The sequence below is a fragment of the Colias eurytheme genome, chromosome 19 (genome assembly GCF_061535395.1).
Source record: "Colias eurytheme isolate Ceu_HAF_F1 chromosome 19, ilColEury1 Martin Lab GWU primary, whole genome shotgun sequence".
In the NCBI taxonomy this organism is placed as follows: Eukaryota; Metazoa; Arthropoda; class Insecta; order Lepidoptera; family Pieridae; genus Colias; species Colias eurytheme.
In genome coordinates, this window is record NC_142998.1 from 1,318,049 (window position 1) to 1,340,665 (window position 22,617).

At 34.1% G+C, this 22,617-nt stretch overlaps 1 protein-coding gene across 1 annotated transcript; it reads right to left on the bottom strand.

Annotated features, from left to right (window-relative positions):
- Window positions 1-941: 941 nt before the first annotated feature.
- LOC149899952 (cytochrome P450 4C1-like) lies at window positions 942-20,665 on the bottom strand. The gene is made up of 8 exons (XM_090112821.1): window positions 20,612-20,665; window positions 16,302-16,392; window positions 15,721-15,912; window positions 14,928-15,277; window positions 3,098-3,166; window positions 1,720-1,888; window positions 1,323-1,493; window positions 942-1,099 (listed from the first exon to the last, which is right to left on the bottom strand). The coding sequence occupies exons 1-8, from the start codon at window positions 20,663-20,665 to the stop codon at window positions 942-944; spliced, it is 1,254 nt and encodes a 417-aa protein (XP_089968947.1).
- Window positions 20,666-22,617: the final 1,952 nt, after the last annotated feature.

Genomic DNA, 22,617 nt, shown 5'->3' on the forward strand with positions numbered 1-22,617 from the left:
ACCATAGATAAAACTAGCTGTGCCCCGCGGTTTTACCCGCAGTGCTGCACTCCCGTTGGTCTTAGCGTGATGATATGTAGCTTATTATAGCCTTCTTTGGTAAATGGGCTAACACCGAACCAGGTAGTTCCTAAGATAAGCGCGTTCGAACAAACAAACAAACTCTTCAGCTTTATTATATTAGTAAGTGTAGATAAACATGTAAGAAAGATTAAATTTTTACACAGAAATAGTAATATTTGTCTCAAAAACAAAACCCATAAGAGCTGAAATAAGTTCTCAGGAATATAAGGTTTCAAAATTAAAATAAATGTTCTGAGTAATACATTTCTGAAAAATATTTATTGTAATCTTATAACCTTTTTGTGACTCCTACACAAATGTAATGGCAAAAGTCAAACACGCAATTTTGTAGAAATCCGTTTTTAGGCGGGCTTAAATAAATTTGGAATTCTTATTCCAAATTTATAGAATTCCAAATTTATTTAAGCCTGCCTTAATTATTTTAGAATATGAGAGAACTTACCATAGCTAATTATAACACATAAAGTTAACAGTAGCCACCAAGGAATAAAATTAAAATTTATGAAGGAAACATCGGGGATATTTTAAAATGTATTTAAATTAAACAATGTGTTCTAATATTAACATTTTAATTAGCACTTATTGTCCAAAGAAATACAAATATAATATCACAGCGTTAAATTTAGCGTAAAATTAATTTAATTGTATGGGTCCCCGAAAAAGCGAACGCTCATGGATGAAAAAGAGCGTGTGTGCCAAGCACACGTGTCGGAAGTGAAACTTCTTGAGCGGGATTCAAAGATACTAAAATCGTCGTCTGACTTCATGACGTGACGTATTTCCATAACACGATCTTAAAATTTTACTCTCGACGCCCCTAAAGAAGTTTCACTTTAATAATCTTGTCAATTTATACGTCATCTTGCAGAAAAATTCACCAATATAGGTTCATTGGGTCGTAGTACCAAATCTGATTTGATACTGGGCCGATATCCTTTCACGATGGGTGAGAATTTAAAATGGCGGATTATTTCACTTAACATGCATTTCATTTCTTGCATTGCGAAACGTTGACCTGAAAATAATATTTTTAAGATGAATAATTATTATCATACTAATATTTTGGCCTTTCTTTCCAATAAAAGCAACCAAATATTATATAGCTTGTTAATAATAAAATATCTGCCGTGCTGTAGGCACCTTTCCAGTAAAAAAACCTTTAGGATCCAGAAAGGAAATTTCAGGATCCAGAAACAAATCTATTACCACAACAAATAATAAAGCATTGTTAAACCTACCAATACAGTTCCTAAGTCCAGCACTAAACGGCAAATAGCTGAAGTTAATCTTATCCTCATGTAGGAACCTTTCCGGGCGGAATACTTCGGGATCCGGGAACAAGTCGCCTCGCCGCTGCAACTCGTATATGTGTATTATAACTTCAGAACCTTGTGGTATTACTAGATCATCTGTAAAGATTATATTAATAAATGTTTACTTGTAAGTTTGATTTTTACAGACAAAAAGTATTTAGTTTTTGAAAAATAGGTGAAATTCGTTCGGGTTCGAATCCCGCCTCGTGATCGATTTTTTTTTATTCTTTAAAAATTTATACTAATTACTTCACATTTAACATGATATTTACATTTCATAAGGCAAATATTCAACGAGAAACATAATAGAATTAACAAGTACCTAACACCAATTCTTCAGTGATCTCTCTCCCAATCAAAGGCACACTGGGATACAGCCTCAGTACTTCTTTGATTACAGCATCCAGGTACTTCATCTCAGCTAGATCTGATGTGTTGGCGGTCCTCGTCGAATCTCCAATAATGCTCTTACATTCTTTGTATATTTTTTCCTGTAATGTATAATTAGAAATTGAATATTATTTTTTTTAAGGTAAGTATACAGGGTGTCCCACTATTGGTATACTAAGCGCGAAGGGACTTGTAGTTTTGCAAACACTGATCACGTAAAAAATACTTAAACAAAAAAGTTTACTTAAAATTTTTTTTGCTACATTTTTCCTTAATATCCATGTTTTCTTCTCTAACTTCGCGCAGCCGGCATATACCGCTTCGCTAATATGAGCATTTTATCAATGAAAACATGCGGGTGGCAAAGTTGGGCGGGTTATGGGTGTACACATAGAGTTCTAAGAATTCATCTATTTGAAAAAAGAAATGCGTCTGGAATTTTATAAGTATATTTTACGTACTCAGCATATGCAAAACTATAACCTCCTTTGAGCTTAGTATACCAAGGGTGGGACACCCTGTATAGATAATAATTAATGCGTTTTTATTTTGATACAACGGTCTTTAAAAATGTTTATTTTATAAAAAAAAATCCTACTGTACGAAAAAATGTTTTAGTATTCTACCGGAACGAAAACCACGTCTTATTTCTAGTAATAAATCATGGTAGAAATCGACAACTCTAATAAATTATAAGAACAGTTTCAAGACGATAATTATTGAACCTAGAAGTCGAAATTCAAAGAAAACTTTTGCTGTAATCGACCAATTCCCGGGTAAATAACAGACTATTCGGCATCACAATATAGACCCTCAAATAATTGGCTCTCGCAGCCTTTTCAAATGAGTTAATTACCATTAATTAGTTATATCACGGGTTATAGCAAAAGAAGTATAGTATCATATTATCTGTAGTAAAAGGTGGTAAAAGCATGGGTAAAAGTAACAGTTGATCAGTCGGTAATCTATACTAATATTATAAAGCTGAAGATTTTGATTGTTTGTTTGACCACGCTAATCTCAAGAACTACTGGTCCGATTTGAAAAATTCTTGCGGTGTTTGATAGTCCATTTATAGTGAAAGACTGTATATTATTATTATCACGCTAAGACCAACAGAAGCGGAGCCACGCGGGTGAAACCGCGGAGCGCAGCTAGTGATGCAATAAAAATAAAACTAAAGACTTCGCGAGCTGACATACATTTTTTATCTGTGCATAACCACATAACCATAGATAAATTTACTAAGTAAACATGATAAGACTGGCAACAAATATAAAAAAAATATTCCATTTTTTTTTTCTAAATACCTGAACATCTTCATGGTCAGCCAGAAGCATCAATCCAAATGTCAACGCCATTGCCGTAGTATCGTGACCCTGAAAAGAAAAAAAAAGAAATGTTTCAAAAGTTATTTAAATTCCCACGAAATGTTAATATCAGAAGAAAATTCTACAAAAAAATGGTCATTGATTTAACATTTTCAGTTGAAAATGGGCACGGATAAAAACAGTAAAAATATATTAAAAAAAATTGAATACAACATTTTCCACTGAAAGTCCAAGTATAACAAAATACTTGAATAATTATATTAGCTCTATTAACTCAAATACAACATATTTGTTCGTGTGCGTTTGGATGCAAATTAATTTGTGTATGTACGGGCTAGCCGTACATCCTGACTCAGCGCTTTACACGATCCTATTTCATTATGGTGACAAGAACATCTTCACCCAGTTGGTCTGCGCTCGCGGCTCGTGTAAAGCGCTCGGGGTGTACGCGCTATATCAATTAATCTCATTATCAATCAACTATCAAATATATCAATATCATATTATCATCATTAGTTTATAGCAATCAACAATAAAGTGATCAAAGGCAATAACTTGTTTTACATCATCAGTAGAAACTATCAAACTATCAATTTATCAGCTAAAGGAGTGTATGGGATATCATACCATATCAATCAGCAGCCCATACATCTCTCTTTTTGGTTCTTCGAGCGAAAAATAAATATCATTTTAATCATCATAAGGACTCTCTTTTTGGTCCTTCGCAGCCTTGGACCTCGCGTGTGGACATATTGTGTGTGTGATCAGTGTTGTGTTAGTGTTCACAAGTGAGGATTAGTATCAAGCAGTGAGTCTTTAAATTTTTTATCATGTCTAACGCCGAAGATTTGCTTCAAAATCAACAACAACTATCAAATACCATCGAAAACATTTATAGTAATTTTAAAAAGGATGGCGCGGAAAGGAAAACCTTCGATTACATAAAAAGAAGGTTGGATGTGCTAGATAGACACTGGCACGAATATCAAGAGAATCATAATGCTTTATGTAATATCGAGGTCATACGATCTCATAGTTATTTCGAAAATAATGAGTTTGAGTTAGCGCAAGATAGATATAAATATATCAGGGGAGTAATTTCTAATTATAATCAAGGCAAAGAGGAAAGGCCTAAGACACCGTTATTACAACCTGCTAAACCTCTCGGTGTCCCAGGGACCTCTCAATCTCAGTCATCTTCTAAGGTACTAACTGATCAAAAAATTAGTAGCAAAACGGACGAAATGATTCGTAGACAGATAAGTTATTTTAAGGCTTTTGATCATACAATATCAAATATAATTTTGGATGATGTTAACGAAAAGTGGGAATTCGATCATTTATTAAAATCAATACAGTCGCGCTGGTCTCTAATAGACTCTCTCCATTGGGAGTTGGACAGTGAGCTTGGGGGTAGAAACTCGGAATACGAGAATACCTTTTTATCATATGAACAAAAATATAATGATATCATCAAATCGCTCAACAAAAAATTATGGTCTATATCACATAGGGAACAATCTACACCACATATAGAAATACCAGTATTTAGTGGTAATTATCATCAGTGGTGCTCTTTTAAAGATGTATTTAAAGAAACAATTCATGACAATCCATCATTATCATCGGCGCAAAAAATGCAATTCTTGAAAACAAAAGTTAGAGGAGAAGCTGAAAGGCTTATTCAGCATCTACCAATAACCTCGGATAATTATTTAATATGCTGGGATATACTTAATAATCGCTACAATAACAAATCATTAATTTTCCGTTCGCATATTGATATTTTATTGAATATACCTGTCGCTCAACAAACATCATTAAATCATATCAAACGGATACATGATACGACCATAGAAACTATCAACGCTATCAAAAACTTAGGTGTCGACGTAGGATCGTGGGATCCATTAATTGTACATTTAATTGCCCAGAAATTAGACTCCGAGACGCATAACGCATATATCAATGCTTTAAAACAGCCTCGAGAATTAGCAACATTAAAAGAGTTTTTAACATTTTTGGAGAACAAATTTACATCATTAGAGTCATTAAAAAAGAAACCTGAGATCAAGAATTCATATCAACCATTTTATAAATTAAACAAAAATTTTATCAAGACATCGTTTCCCACAAGCAATAAATTTATTTCCCATTCCCATCAAAATCGCAAACAAGAAGACCCATCAGTTCCCATCAGTTCGCAGAAACATCATAAATGCGAACTTTGCAAAACCAACGAGCATTGTCTGTTTTACTGTAATAAGTTTTTGAATATGACACCTCCAACAAGACGCGGCACGGTTACAAGATTGGGTGTATGCGAAAGTTGCCTCTATTCACACAATGGTAAACCATGTTTTTCTGAAAAAAGATGTTTGAAATGCCATGGGAAGCATAATACTATCATACACGAGGCGTATGAGATATCCATACCTAGTTCTTCGAAAATAGCAAGCCAGGGTTATCAAAAACATGAGCCGCAACAGGTGCAGAGGAATGCTCACGTTTCAATGCAACGTGAAACACCTGAGATTCTTTTAGCGACGGCCATATTAAAAGTACAAGCAAACGACGGGTCATTTATCAAAATGCGGGCTTTAATTGATCAAGGTTCTCAAACCTCACTTATCACAGAACACGCTGCTCAAATTTTAGGACAACCTCGACAACAATGCCGTGGTGTAATATCAGGTGTCGGTATCAAGGAGAGCAATTGCAAGGGTGTCATATCAATCACATGTGCATCAATTAACAATCATTTTCAATTTGAAACGGAAGCATATATCATGAAAAACCTAGTGAATAACCTGCCTAATAGCACTTTTTCGAAGCCATTTTTGCCGTATATCAACAATATCAAATTAGCCGATCCCGACTTCAATATAAGTCGCCCGGTGGACTTGCTATTAGGGGCAGATATTTATTCATTAATTGTTATGGAAGGAATTTGTAAAGGTAATAATAATATGCCTATAGCACAAAACACACAGCTGGGTTGGATTTTGATAGGTAGCGTGAAAACTTTACAATGCAACGTCGTCATCAATAATTTGGAAGAAATTCAAAAATTTTGGGAAATCGAGGATATCATTGAGGAGTCGCAATTATCAACCGAAGATCAACAATGTATCAACTACTACAAAAATACAACAACAAGGTGGGAAGATGGCCGTTACGAGGTTCGTCTTCCAATGCATAACAATTATTCGGAAAAATTAGGAGAGTCAAAATTCAAGGCTGTAGCGCAATTTAAATCGTTAGAAAAGAGATTTATCAAAAACAATAACATTCATACACAATATAAATTATTTATGCAAGATTATCACTCAATGGGTCATATGATACCGGCCTCTAATACGTCTAAGCCAGAGTGTTTCAATACTCATCATTGCGTGCGTACAGATAGCGACATAAATTCGAAATTTCGAGTTGTGTTCAATGCATCATGCAAAACTTCATCAGGATACAGTTTAAATGACCTTATGCAAAAAGGTCCGAATCTTCAACAAGATTTACAGTCTTTAATCATTAAATGGAGACAATATCAATTTGCTTTTACTGCGGACATAGAAAAAATGTTTCGTCAAATTTGGCTACACCCGGAAGATCAGAAATTATTAAAAATAGTATGGCGGGACTCTACTTCGGAACCTATTCGTGAATATCAACTCACGACGGTTACTTATGGTACAAAAGCAGCTCCATTCCTAGCTATGATGACCTTAAAACAGCTGGCTAGTGATGAGAGAAATAATTATTTACATAGCTCCGCAATCGAAGTCTTAGAGAACTCATTTTATATGGATGACGTCATACACGGTTGTCATTCCATAGAGGAAGCTAAGATATTACAAAACGATTTAATTAAGTTATTGCAATCAAGTGGCTTTAACTTACGTAAGTGGAAATCAAATACTACGGAATTATCACAAAATATAAAAGAATCCAATATCAATTCTAGTGATTTTAGTTTTAAACAATCAGAAACAACAAAAACGCTAGGATTAGGCTGGAATCCCGAAGAAGATATTTTTACATTTCATTTGCAACTAGAACCCTTGAAATCATCAAAAATAACAAAAAGAATGCTTTTATCAGACATATCAAAATTATTCGACCCTATCGGATGGCTATCACCGTTATCAACAAAATTAAAAATTATTTTTCAACAAGTATGGGCGGCGCATATAGGATGGGATGATCAAATACCAGAAGAAATATATAAGGAATGGATCAAAGTTAGAAACGATATTAGCGTGATCAAAGATATAAAACTACCACGCTGGATTCACACCCGTAATTGCGATAGTATCGAGTTACATGGGTTCTGTGACTCGTCTATGAAAGCATATGCATGTGTTATATATTGCCGTGTAAATAAAGGCGAAGATTCACATATAACATTATTGGTTGGAAAAACGAGACTTGTGCCCACTAGCAAGGTCGTTACATTACCTAGATTAGAATTAAGTGGAGCATTACTTTTATCAAAATTAATGAATAAGGTTAAGGAATATTTTAAGGATCATGATATCAAAATGTATGGATGGGTTGACAGTACAGTAGTTTTAGGTTGGTTAAATGGAGATGCAGCTAGATGGAAAACGTTTGTGGCAAACAGAGTGCAGCAAATAACGAAGGTCATGCCTCCAGATTGCTGGCGGTATGTCAAATCAGAAGAAAATCCTGCTGACTGTGCAAGTCGAGGTTTATCAGCATCACAATTGAAGGATCATTCTTTGTGGTGGCAAGGCCCCAAGTGGCTATCAACATTTAGTGATCAAAATAATAAGGTCACAATATATTCAACAGATCAAGAGTTGAAAGTATCAAAACAAGTTACCGCTGCGGTAACAAATCATCATAATAATTCTATCATACTAGATATATTATCAAAACACAGCACATTCCGTAAGGCTGTGCGAATTGTTGCATGGATGTGTAGATTCACCAACAACAAAAATAAATATCAAAGTTATTTATCAGTCGAGGAATTGAAACGTGCAACATTGCTTATTATCAGAAATATTCAACAGTTATCATTTGAAAGGGAAATATCAGATTTAAGAAGTGGTAATAATATACATAGGAAAAGTAAATTATGTGAATTAAATCCTTATATCGATCAACAACAAATCATCAGAGTAGGGGGAAGGCTGCGACATGCTTACCTTGACCCTGACATGAAAAATCCTATCATCATACCGAATAACAGTCGTCTCTCGAAATTATTAATTAATGAAGCACACCAATCTACTTATCATGGAGGTGCTAGGCTAACATCATCATATTTGAGGCAGAAATATTGGATTATGGGTGGCTATAGGGCTGTTAAAAAGATAGTACGACAATGTATCAAATGTAGGAGGCATAATCCCACCAAGCATCATCAAATTATGGGAGATTTACCAGCTGCTAGAGTAAACCCATCAAGACCCTTCTACAACGTGGGAGTCGACTATACAGGTCATGTATTTATCAAATCAAACGCTGGAAGAGGTATCAAGACAACAAAAGGTTACATTGCAATATTTACTTGTATGGCCACCAAGGCTGTACACCTGGAACTGGTATCAGATTTATCAAGTGCAAGTTTTATATCAGCCCTGCGTAGAATGTCAGCTCGCAGGGGTAAGCCTGGTCACATCTACAGTGATAACGGCACTAATTTCATAGGAGCAAATAAAATATTACAGCAAGAATACGATGAAATACTCAAAATATTTAACACACAATTTCAATCAGAGGTGGCGGATATGGGCATAACATGGCATTTTAATGCCCCATCTTGGCCTTCAGCGAGCGGTCTTAGTGAAGCAGCCGTCAAAAGTCTCAAATTTCACCTTAAGAGGGTGGTTGGCGAGCAACGATTAACATACGAAGAATATAGTACAATACTAGCTCAGCTGGAGGCTTGCTTAAATTCAAGGCCACTCTGTGCTTTAACAGAAGACTCCGAGGAGCTCGATTATTTGACACCATCACATTTTCTAGCCAGCGGTCCAGTATTATCAATATATGAAACAGAGAGGGGTCTACGAACAAGATTACATTTAGCATAAAAAATATTTCAAGACATATGGAAGAGGTGGCAACATGAATATTTAACAAATTTATCAACGAGAAGCAAGTGGAGACAATCAAAAGATAATATCAAATTAAATGACATTGTAATCATTCACGACAGCAATCTTCCCGCAGGAAAATGGCCTTTAGGGCGAGTGGTGGAGTTGCATCCTGGTAGTGATGGCTACGTGCGTGTGGTCACATTAAAAACTAAAAATGGATATATCAAAAGACCTATCATAAAGTTATCAATTTTACCCGTCAATCAAGAAGAAACAGTATCAAACAATCATACAACCACGAGAAGGAGAAATCAAAAATACAATTTTGCAACCGTCGCAACAACAATTCTTCTATTTTTTATGACATTATTTACAAACACAATCGCCTCATATAATATCACTCCGCTACAAAATAATACAAGTTTATTTTTCGACGACATTGCAAAAATGCATTTAATAACAGATGACTGGAGACTCATTGTTTACTACGACATGAACCCGTATTGGCATGGCGACATGGCGTCTCGCAAGTATTTAGAATACTTAGAATCCATCTGTGTTAAGATAAAACAACATTCACAGTGCGAAGGTATCATGTATCAATTAAATCATGAGTACTCCGAGCTACAACATTACAATAGATTGTTGCTAGATCAGCGTTTGGACGGGCACGCGCGCAGACGGCGCGGCCTTATCAACGGTGTAGGTTACGTCGCTAATCAGTTGTTTGGAATACTCGATAGTAACTTTGCCGAACAGTACGAGAAAGATATCGAATTAATTAAAGTAAATCAGCGGCACATGGCTAGTTTATGGAAAAATCAAACTTCCGTTGTAGAAGCGGAATTTAATCTTATCAAAAGAATTGAATCAGTTATGCAAAATCATCATAAAAGCGTTACCAAAAAGTTAAATGAAATCGACATTGCAATGGGCGTATTACAGTCGGAGATGCAAAACAACACCTATATCAGTGAATTTACTATGACAGCGATAATCGTTAATAATATTTTAATTGAACTTAAAAGCATTCAAGGTTATCTATTAGAAACTATCACAGATATATTTAATGGAAAATATAACATTCACTTTTTAACCCCCAAGCAACTGCAGGAAGAGTTGAACATAATATCATCCCAATTATCAAAAGATTTATCACTACCCACTGACCCCACGAATCCATCAAGTATTTATAAATTGCTAAAGATCAAAGCTAGATTATCAAAAAAGTTTCTCATATTCGAAATATCAATACCTCTAGTCACTAGAGATACATATGATTTACTCAAGGTCATTGCTATTCCAAAACAATTTGAAAAAAATATGATCAGTATAGTACCTATTAGCGAATACCTGGCGCTAAATATAAAGAAAGACTCATTCATAATGCTATCAGAGATCGAATTACATGTTTGTGAGAATCAAAACATAGAGACAATGTTGTGTCGTATTAACAAGCCTATTTATCATTTTAATAGCGAAAAAGACTTATGTGAGAAAGCAGAAAACTCCAACAGCTGTCTAACTGTTATGAATAAATGCAAGAATATTTTAGTTTCAATCAACAAGCCCAATAAATACTTTTATTTTTGCTGCAACAATTGCCAGTACAAGATATTATGTGAACAAAAACTTATGGCCATCCAATTAAATAACACCGGAATCATATCAATTGATCAAAATTGTTTGATAAAATCATCAGAATTTTATATTCAAACTTATAGAAAGAAGAACAATATATTGCAAATAACACCTGATATGAACACATCATGGTTATCACCTATCAATAATTTAATAAATTTATCATTAACGGACCTGCCAGCCGATGAGAGTACAAATAATATCACATCAAATATTATCAAGATTGAAGAGCAAATTAACAACATCAAAAAGATTGATCCAGTCATCGATGGTATATCTTATCACGATATACATCATTATGCGATGATTTATCTCGCCATGGTCATCATACTGGTTATCGGTGGCATCTTATTCTGGCGGGCAAGGCGGCGAGCACGGGGCTCACCGTCTCAACAACAGCAGCAGGGGTCTCCCGCGCGAGCTAGAGGCTCGCCACTACAGCAGTCGCCGGTGTCGTCGACGCGAGCCAGAGGCTCGCCTCTCCAGCGGCCGCTGGGGCCGGTGGCGCGAGCTAAGGGCTCGCCATTGCAGCAACAAGTGTTAGTGAGAAGTGATAGTGAAAGTGCAAAAAGCAAAAAGTGTGATCGGTCCACTTCCCCAAACAACACTCTATCAATGTTCAATGTATAATCTCCCCCTGTGTTTAGCATTTAAGATCATATATTGTAATATCATCATCATTAGATATAAGTTCTTATTGTTTATCACCTTGTTTAGTTTTAGATCATTATCATATCATCAATATCATCTTTTTGGCCTGGGAGCATGTACGGGCTAGCCGTACATCCTGACTCAGCGCTTTACACGATCCTATTTCATTATGGTGACAAGAACATCTTCACCCAGTTGGTCTGCGCTCGCGGCTCGTGTAAAGCGCTCGGGGTGTACGCGCTATATCAATTAATCTCATTATCAATCAACTATCAAATATATCAATATCATATTATCATCATTAGTTTATAGCAATCAACAATAAAGTGATCAAAGGCAATAACTTGTTTTACATCATCAGTAGAAACTATCAAACTATCAATTTATCAGCTAAAGGAGTGTATGGGATATCATACCATATCAATCAGCAGCCCATACAGTGTACAAATTGCCATTTCCTATTCCATAGCTGTAAAATTATTTTCGAAATCAATTAATCTGGATAAGGCAAAAAGAGAAAACGTATTTATTTTCATGGAATCGCAAAAAAGCTTTCTTGTTTTTCAGCGAAAAGGTTTAATACAAGCCTAATAGCCTAAAGCCTACTAAAGCCTAGTAGGTATCCTAAAAATTAACCAGTCAATATAAAATCACATAATTGATTTTAGTACACAAAGAATGGCACAAGTTGATCAGAATACCTAGTCCTAGGTACTAGCCTTTGAGTTATTTTAACAGTTATAGTACAAAATTTCTAAATTACTTCTTAGCAACAGCTTCTACGGTAATTACCTTTTAGTGCTAGCAATTAACATCTAGATTTAATTTTCAATGTAAAAGGTGAATGCTATGCCATCAATGGAATTCCAATCTATACATATAATAGTAATAGACCGTCTGGAGCATTATAGATATTTATGAAACTAATTTAGTAAAGAGAGCGGGAAAATGCAAAACATGAAATTTTCTTTGTTTATCTTCACTCTAAAAATATGTGGAATTCGTGTATAATTTGTTGAGGTCTAGAAAACGCCGGCGAACCCTTCCAAAAACTAGTAGACTAGGTTAGTATATATTTATTTCTATTGATATAAAAATTAAAAAGTCACTGTCATAAGAAATCATACTTAAATTGAGTTTCCCTTTAAAAGTCATGATAAGTAAACAGACCCAAAGCGACACGCTTAACATTTATAAAATCCCTCAGTTGTGTTAGGAGTTAAAATTTAACAAAAGCCATAGAAATATAAAGAGACTTGTTGTTACATTTCCTGTAAACTCAGATTATTTCGAATTTCACAAGTGCTGTTGAAATTTTCGATGAAATTTTAATGGATCTAACAACACCGATACCACCTATTCTGTGAAAACAATACCATAATGCCTGCAAGCGATTCCAATGAATCAAATCCATTGAACAAATAATTATCAAAATAACGAATAATTTATAAAGACAATTCAATTCAATTTATTTTTCCATTTATTACAATTTACAATCCATACTATATTATTATTATTATAAATGCGAAAGTAACTCTGTCTGTCTGTCTGTTACTCAATCACGCCTAAACTACTGAACCAATTTGCATGAAATTTGGTATGGAGATATTTTGATACCCGAGAAAGGACATAGGCTACCCTTTATTGCGAAATATGTACCACGGGCGAAGCCGGGGCGGACCTCTAGTTTTCAATATATCACAATAAAAAGTAATTTACCTCCTTCATTCATAGGTTTCAATTCATTCAATGATAAAAAATCCAAAACTCAAAATACTTACGAATATTTTTTTGAGTCGGTTGAAATGTAATTTAGCTTAACCTTATTCAAACGATACATCGAAACGATACATATCGATTAACGCAAAGCTTTGTAAACATGTTTCTGAATTTCTGTTACCTTATCCAAAGGTATATTTACTATTTACTCAAACCTACAAACCAGTAACATCAAAGGGAGTGGGTTAAAATGCATCCCGTTCAGTTTATCAATCAATGTGGAATGCGGAACGAACAAGTCTGGATAAATTGCAGTTTATTCAAAATGATTGGGTTTACCTCGTCAACTGTTAGGGCTGCTTCTAAATATGTATTTAAAACACATTTCTAATAATTATTTTTGACGTGACAACGTCTTATAATTCGATAGAGCCGGCTGCACGCACGAAAAAACATGACTCATGCGGCGTATACCTCGCTCTGGGGCGTTCCATGTAAGACTTGAAGTGCAAGCGAGAGCGCGGAAAGAGCGACAAAGAAGCATAATCGGACGTTGTCACGTTCAACTATCGTCAGTAAACCGACTTTACAGACAATCAATTTTTTATATTATGTAGTTACAAATTACCTATGTAAAATTGACATGATTTTAAAAGAGCGACTATGGGGTTTCTTCTCCATAGATACTGCTTACCGAATCGGTGGTAAATGTTAAAATATGTAACGACGATTCAAAAGTGCTTCTTGAAGAAGTTTAATTGAATTAATAAATGTTTGAGTTTGTTTTTGAGTTTGAAATAGTGTGATAATGTCGCATTATAAACTATACTGTGTTTTTAAAACGTAAAACGGGAACGTAAGATTTCATTGTCTGTCTGCCGATCCGTCCATCTATCACCAAGGCTATAAATGTATCTCTTCAATCGTGATAGTTAGAATTTGTTAAATTTCAGACAATATTTATTTCCGTTGCCGCTTTAAAAACATATAATAAAATAATTTTTAAGGGAGGCTCACTTACAAAAAAACTCTAAACCAAAAATTCAAAAAAAACTTTTTTTGCTTTTATAATCGTATTATTTCAAAAATAATTTATTCCCATGCTGTATTGAATTTATCCAACTCGACTAATGTAGATCAAATTAGGTTTTAAAAAAACAGATCAATCTGTAATACAGATGTCGTCAAAGTGAAACTGTCAAGTGACAACCCTGAAAGTGGTTGGCGTCGCGTCGTTTGAAGAGTAGCGCTTTAATCGCCTTTCAATTTCTGAAGTTTGAAACAGTGAATTACAAACAAAAACTTGCTAAGTACCCACATAACGTATCTATCTTTTACATATTTTCATGATATCCACTATCATAATATAATAACGTAGTAAAAATAAACAGACAGGGCAAAAACATTTCATCAAAACAACATTCTATTATACTATATAATAATAGATGTTTTTGTCCTCCCCTTTTAAGTTATTATCATTGCTTTCATAATTGCATCTAGACAATACATAAAAAACATTCATTCATTCATTTTTTACAGTAATTATTAATTAATTATCAGAAAGCAAATCACTGTACTCATCGGACTAAGACCAGCATTGAGGCATCAAACTTCCTCTGACGTAAAATATGGTCGCTTTTCCAACTATCGTTGTTGACCTTCTGACTTTTTAATAACATGAAACTTTCATGCAATTCAAGATAACAATATTTGTTTTATTTACTCACCTCAAACATAAAAGTGTTCACTTCATCCCTTATTCCTTCCATGTCAATTTCCCCTTTACTCTCCGCGTCCAACAAGAGATCCAGCAAAGCCATTCTCTTCCCCGACCCCGTAAAGTCTATTCCATTTCTCTTCCTTCTTCTCTCCTCAATTATACTATTCGTGAAGATACAGTTCTGTTCTAGATCCTTCTTAAATTGTCTGCCAGTTGGTGATAAATAAAACATAATGTCAAAAAACAACCAGAATCGAGTCAAACGGCGATAGATAGCTTTTCCCAAGCCTAAAATGGCCTTCTTGTATTCCTTTGCAGCATTAGTTTCTGAATTCAATCTGCCACCCATTGCGGTTTCTGAAAAAAATAAATAATTAGTGATCTTTAATTTTCCATACTATTACTAGTATAGGATTATATTATCTGTGGTATTACTGTGAACACGCTTATAATGGGAGTAAGTTAAATTAAATTTTGAAGTAGTAAAGTAAGTTAAGTTAAAGAATTTTTTACTGTAAGCCGTAAACAGATTCAATCACACTTAACAGAAAAAATTCACAGAAGGATTACTTATCGTTTCTTATATGTATTTACTAGCTGCGCTCCGCGGTTTCACCCGCGTAGCTACGCTCCTGTTGGTCTTAGCGTGATTATAATATATAGCATATAGCCTTCCTCGACGAATGGGCTATCTAACACTGAAATATTTTTTCAAATCGGACCAGAGAAGATTAGCGCGTTCAAACTAACAAACAAACTCTTCAGCTTTATAATATTAAGTATAGATATAAGGAGCCTACCACAGATAGTATAGAGCGTGTAGTCGCTGATAAAGGGCATCACGTCGAGGTTGCGTTCGCCGCGCTGCAGCCGCTCATGCAGGTCTCGAACCATAGTACGACTTTCTTCTTCAAACACGCGCGCGAAGTTCTTCAGAATGTCGAAGTGGAACGCCGGTGTAAGGATCTTACGACGCTTGTGCCATTTTGCACCTATGGTACGATAAATTTGTATCTATAGATGAACATGTAGTCTTTGTAATAAAAAATATACCTGCTATCTAGCATCGTCGGCCATGATTATCTATATTAATTTCAAAAGGAAAACATGAGGATTCTTGTTAAAAAAACTTGGAAGTGTACGGGGATATTTTAATATGATTTCCATAAATTTTTATGAAAACGTTTTTAATAAGAAGCGAATGGATTTATGAACTAGAAATATAATAAATCTCGCAGCTAAAGAAATGAGCATTAAGCTTTTGAGAAAGATTATTTAAAACTTTAAAACTTAGGTTAACGACGGACTTTCGTACGGGCTTAAGTTGCCAGAAAACTTGAGACTTGAAGCTATCTAGGACGGCAAAGAAAATTAAACATACCTGTATTAAGCAGCAGCCCCGATCCGAGCCAGGGTTCCAAAAAAAGGTATCCTTTCGTCTTCGATATATTCTTCGAATTTGTTAAAACAATCTGCAAAAGAAACGTTTTATTTATGTCCATTTGAATGTACTATTAATCACCACGTAGGGTAAAACAAAAGTCGCTGTGTCTATCTATCCGTCTCTTATCTTTAAGTATGCCTCGCAACGGATTTTGATGAGGTTTGTTTTTAACAGATAGTGCTTTTTAAGGGAGGTTTCAGTAATAAATTTTCTACAAAATGGGCGAAGCCGCGGCGTGCAGGAAGTTACATTTTTAATCTGTAGATTGTAATTTCAAAAATGCCATATAAAGAAAAGATCTCATTTCTTATTTTCTTTTTGTTACTCGTATTTATAGACCGGGAGATACTGACACAAAATTTCGAGTCATTTGTAACAGGATGGCGGTTCTACAGGGTTCTTAGTACGCAATGACAAAAAGAAAAATGATGGTGTGAACGCTGGTACCGGCGGCTTAGTCGCGTGGGCGTTAGTCGAACTCATCGGAAAATAGCGAAAGTCAAACAATTTGTAACAGTATGGCACTTATTTTTCCTGTAAGTTTGAGGATCAACGAATATAAATACAAAATTTCAAAGATCTAGGTGTTGGAAATCTTCACTTATATAAATTAATAATAAATTTATTTTTCAAGTATGACAGCACTTTTTCCCCCTACTAGAAGTATGGCAAATATAATAACGGTCACATTTTATCAAATACTCTCCAAAAAGCCAAATGCAATACTGGTACAAAAAGATAGGCGAAATAAAAAAATTTTGCAGATTTTCGGCGGTATGGCGACCATTTGGAATCGTCCGAAAAGTATGGCATGGCGATTTTCGTAAATGGCTGCACGACGATGGTTACCTGTGCAAGAGTTAGCTTGGTACAAATGGTTGAATAATTGTTTTTTTTAAATCAACACATTCGCGTCGGTATGGCGGGCTGTAAGTCATACCGGAAAAGTATGGCATGACACTACCGCCTACTTCTTTTTTATGGGCTATCGGTAAATTCTAAAATTTTTGTGTTACAAATCGTTTGACTTTCGCTATTTTTCCGACGAGTTCGACTAACGCCCACGCGACTAACCCACCGGTACCAGCGTTCACACCATCATTTTTCTTTTTGTCATTGCGTACTAAGACCCCTGTAGAACCGCCATCCTGTTACAAATGACTCGAAATTTTGTGTCAGTATCTCCCGGTCTATTAGAACACTTGCACTGTTTAAATGATATAAAATTAAAAACATAAAAAGACGTGTGTCACTCGGGGACTGCCGCGGTAAAGCTATTGCATGCTATGCCTTCAAGCCACACCTCCGTGCCCGTCGGAGTGTCCCCACTGAGTGAGCGTGAGGTTTTTTCGTTACGGAATTTCTGGATTCGGTCCCCACGCTCAAGGCCCGCGATAGAAGCTATGCAATAGCTTAAAAATGTTACTTCCTATCGTATAGGAGCTACCAACGTTGACAAGTGAGCATTTTAGTATAGTTGGTTCTTTGATATACTGTTCCTCTTGCTATTTCGGTTAGAGTCCGGGCTGTCTGGCTGGTCGCAGTGGTTGCGTTTTTTAGTGCGCATCTCATCTGCACAGGATAATTTCCTTAATTTTAAGTCATTTTTTAACGCGTAATTTTTAATATTTTACCTTTAGATAGATCCATCAGACATAATTTTTTTATTGCAAGACGTTTTTTTCGTTGTTAAATAGGTGCCAGACGCAATTTTTTATTTCGTTTTTATAAAAAATTCAAATTATTTTAGAATGTCTGTAAATTTCATATTATGTTCTTCAAACATAATATAATCTAAAATTAATTAGCCAGACGCTAATTCGATTGTTAAGTTTTAAATAATGTGTATAAATAAAAAAAAGTAATGAAGCATGCAGCTCATCAGCTAGTGTATTTTAACTATGCGACAGGAAATAATTGCAAGAATACAATATTATTTACACTTGTTCTTATAAATAAAAGCTAAAATGAAAAAAAAAACATAAAAGTGAAAAATAAATTAAAGTTACCATACATTGAAAAGAATGGAATAAAAACTATATCAATGAAGGTTAAACAATTACATAGCATGAATTTATATAGGTATACTAGCGGTCCTACATGTATAAACTATCCTATCTCTCAAGTTGGATCGAACTGCACATGGTGTGCGAATTTTATTATAATCGGTTAAGTGGTTTAGGAGTCCATTGAGGACAAACATTATGACACGAGATTTATGTATATATATTAAGAATTAAGATTAATGAATTAATATTGTTATCATCACCACTACATAGTATAAAACAAAGTCGCTTTCTCTGTCCCTATGTCTCTTTAAATCTTTGAAACTACGCAACGGATTTTGATGTGGTTTTTTCTAAATAGATAAAGTGATTCAAGTGGGAGGTTTATATGTATAATAACATCCATTAAATAGTGGAGAAGTACTGTTATTTTTGAGGTTTCTAATGTGATTTCGTAAATAATTACATTTTTTCCACTTACAGTGCAAACGCAGGCACCCTACGAGTTTTATCAAAATAATGTACTAACTATAGTACACATTGAAAAGGTCTACAGAAAAGTCCGTGATGGTATTATATGTCTATCTCTTATGGATAACCCACAATAACTTTTTTTGTCATTTACTTTTTACGACAAATAATGGCTAATTTTCGAAGCGATTTAAACCAATACAGCATTAATCCTTAACCAATTAAAGACCTTGAATACATTGTTCATTTAATATAGATCTATATGGCCCTTTACACCGCATGATTTAAGTGAATATTTTCGAAGATATTACAGATTTAAAAATTGCGGGACGTAGCGTTTGCGGCGGTACCAGCCGGCCGCCCGGCTAAATATTTTATACCCGTGCGAAGCCGGAGCGGGCCGCTATGTTTTTATATTCAACGTTCACAGTTTTTCTGTAGTGTATTTAGTATCAGCATTGCACCCATGCGAAGCCAGGGCCGGGCGGGTCACTAGTTAATATTAGAAAATTTAACTTGTATTGGCAACACTGTATTTTGTCTGTGGTTCTTTTTCTTCTTGTACGCGGTGTGTAATGTGTGGTATTAGGCAATGTGCTATTGGAAACAATATAAATAAGTTTATGTAATCGTTGTTTTCATTTAAACCCATAACTTAATAGTTAAGTAATAAAAAAAATGTTTTGTATAGAAGATTGTTGATGTACTCTAATACATAGTTTATTTTTTAGCCTAAGTAATAAAATGTACCATGGAAGGTACTTGTTCCCACAACACAGGGAATCCTAGAGTAGGAACAGTTCAATTTCTATGCATCTTATATTTTCGAAAAAAAAAGTTACTGTTTATTGTTATTTAATTTTCGCGGCCGACCCTTTGTATCTCTCTTGCACTTTAAACTATCTCTCCATATACACAATCATCATATCGTTATACTTACCTACTTTCACTACGTTTTTATTTGTACATATTTAATACTTAACAATCGAATTAGCGTCTGGCTAATTAATTTTAGATTATATTATGTTTGAAGAACATAATATGAAATTTACAGACATTCTAAAATAATTTGAATTTTTTATAAAAACGAAATAAAAAATTGCGTCTGGCACCTATTTAACAACGAAAAAAACGTCTTGCAATAAAAAAATTATGTCTAATGGATCTATCTAAAGGCAAAATATTAAAAATTACGCGTTAAAAAATGACTTTAAATTAAGGAAATTATCCTGTGCAGATGAGATGCGCACTAAAAAACGCAACCACTGCGACCAGCCAGACAGCCCGGACTCTAACCGAAATAGCAAGAGGAACAGTATATCAAAAAAAACCAACTATACTAAAATGACTTTTTTTTTAACGTTAACAGCTCCCGTACCACTATATTATTCTTGTTTCTGACGCAAATACATCTGGTGATTGTTTTAATTTTTATTTTATTTTAATTTTAGTGTTATTTTTAAGAACTATGAAGAATAAAAAATAAAATAAAATTATTACTGAGCGATGATTTATGCGTATTCATATTATATATAGTATCTATACTAATAATTACTAATCTATACTAATTTTAGAATGCTGAAGAGTTTGTTTGTTTGAACGCGCTAATCTCGGGAACTACTGCTCCGATTTGAAAAATTCTTTCGGTGTTAGAAAGCCCTCATCGAAGGCATCGAGGCTATATTATAATATCATCTCGCTAAGACCAACAGGAGCAGAGCACTGCGGGTAAAACTGAGAAGCTACAGTACAGTACATACATATAATTACCTCAATGTCCTTAGGATTGTACAAGTGGATAATATTGTAATGAAATATCTTCATACCAATACGATGCCCATATTTCTTCGAAAAACCAGTTATCACTGAAAATATTTCACCTGAAAAATATTTTTTACTTATATGACACAATTTTTTTTATTTTGTAAAAAATAAAAAATAAAAATCTCTATTCGACCACTCAACTCCCCGCCTACCCAAGAACTTAATTTGTCAGAGTAATACTAACTACTCTTTCAGTTTTAAAACATTTTTAGACACCATTTTTTTTTCAACTATTTATAAATTGCATTTAACACTACAAATATCTACATTCTAAATGCATTACGCTACAAAGCGTACCAAATCAACTATTGTCAAATCATTGATCAAAAACATAACCCCCCTTTTAGCAAAGTCGGATAAAGATGATACATACTTTCATTAAGTCCCAGGAAAATGGGCAAGCTGCCCACGATGGGCCATCGTGGTGGTCCGGGCAAATCATCCACATCTGACTTCCTACCCCGAAAGAAACACCATACTATTATAGCCAGAACACTTGCTATTATTTGGTAGAACATTGTAACTGAAAATAACAATATCATATTGAAAAGAAAAACCCGTCTGCTAATTTATGGGGGGCTACATAAATAAGCAGGTGGGTTTTCCTTCTATCACTACATATCGCAATTTTCAAGATTATAACGACATCTCATAAGTCAAAATCCGTCCAATGGTTTGGCCAATAGGGCATGCCAAAGAAATAATAAAAATACATACATACTATAAGACATATACTTAAAAATCATAGCTCTCCTTTTATCCTTTAGTAGTATGTCAGTAGGAAATTACTTTGTGTAGGAAAATTGTTATGTGTTCTATGTAATTGTTGTTAATTGGACTACATGAAAATACTGGATCCTCAGCAAAGTTATAAGCTAATGTGAGGCTAATATCTGTTATTTTAAATTCTTAGTAATTTTACAATCAACTCTCTATGATTCTATGGTATTAGTTACATATTACGCGGAAATTCGTGAGCATTATCGAATTTAACATTTCCAACAAATTAAACTATGTATTTATCTAAGCTATTTATTAACGGATAGATTATTTTTTTTAATCTGTATTGAACAGACTACATTTATTTAATAATAAATTAATTTAACCACTATAGAAAGCCATTTCTTCATAGAAAATGTACATATTCAGCGTTGACAGAATTTTTGAAATCGATCGAGTTGTTCCTGATATAAATGCATTCAAACAAACAGAAATCGTGTCCATACGACACGTGGTCATTGATAAAAAAACTTACTTTTAGACCTTTTATAAAATACCTGAATATTTAAAGTAAAAAGAAATTGTTTAAATTTTAACGATCGACCAGTATTGGCCACAGAGAAAAAAATATATACTAAATAGTGTTTTCTCCATTTCCATAAAAAATCATATAATTACTATTTTTTTTATCTAAACGACAAATATTATATTAAACTTAGGTTTTAACTCAATTAAATAAAATAAAAACTCTAATTTTAAACTCACCTTACTTTCTTATTATATCACACAAATAACTTTATTTTCACCAATTCCACAATTTTTCCTTACTCTTTAGACTGTCACTGAGAGGAAAAATTATACACACTAATAAAAATAAAGACTAAAGATTCTCTAGAATCTAACTTGCATGTATAATACTTCCAGTTTTTCTGAATTAATCCTTGAGTTTATTAACGTTTTTATAATAATTTAAATGCAAATAAATTAACCATTATTTATCTTCTTAAAAAAATAATAGGTAGTATATCTTTTTAGAGCGTCAGTTTTAACAGAATCCACGATACACTCAAATAAAAATCTATATCAGCAACTATGTTTTCTGAAGCTTCTTTTGTAAGTAAATTATTATTCCCCGACATTCACTTATAAATTACTTGTAATTACTTATATTGGCGTACACGAGGCATGAGATCGAAAGCCTGCGTCTTGTTTATTAATTTTTTTATTTAACC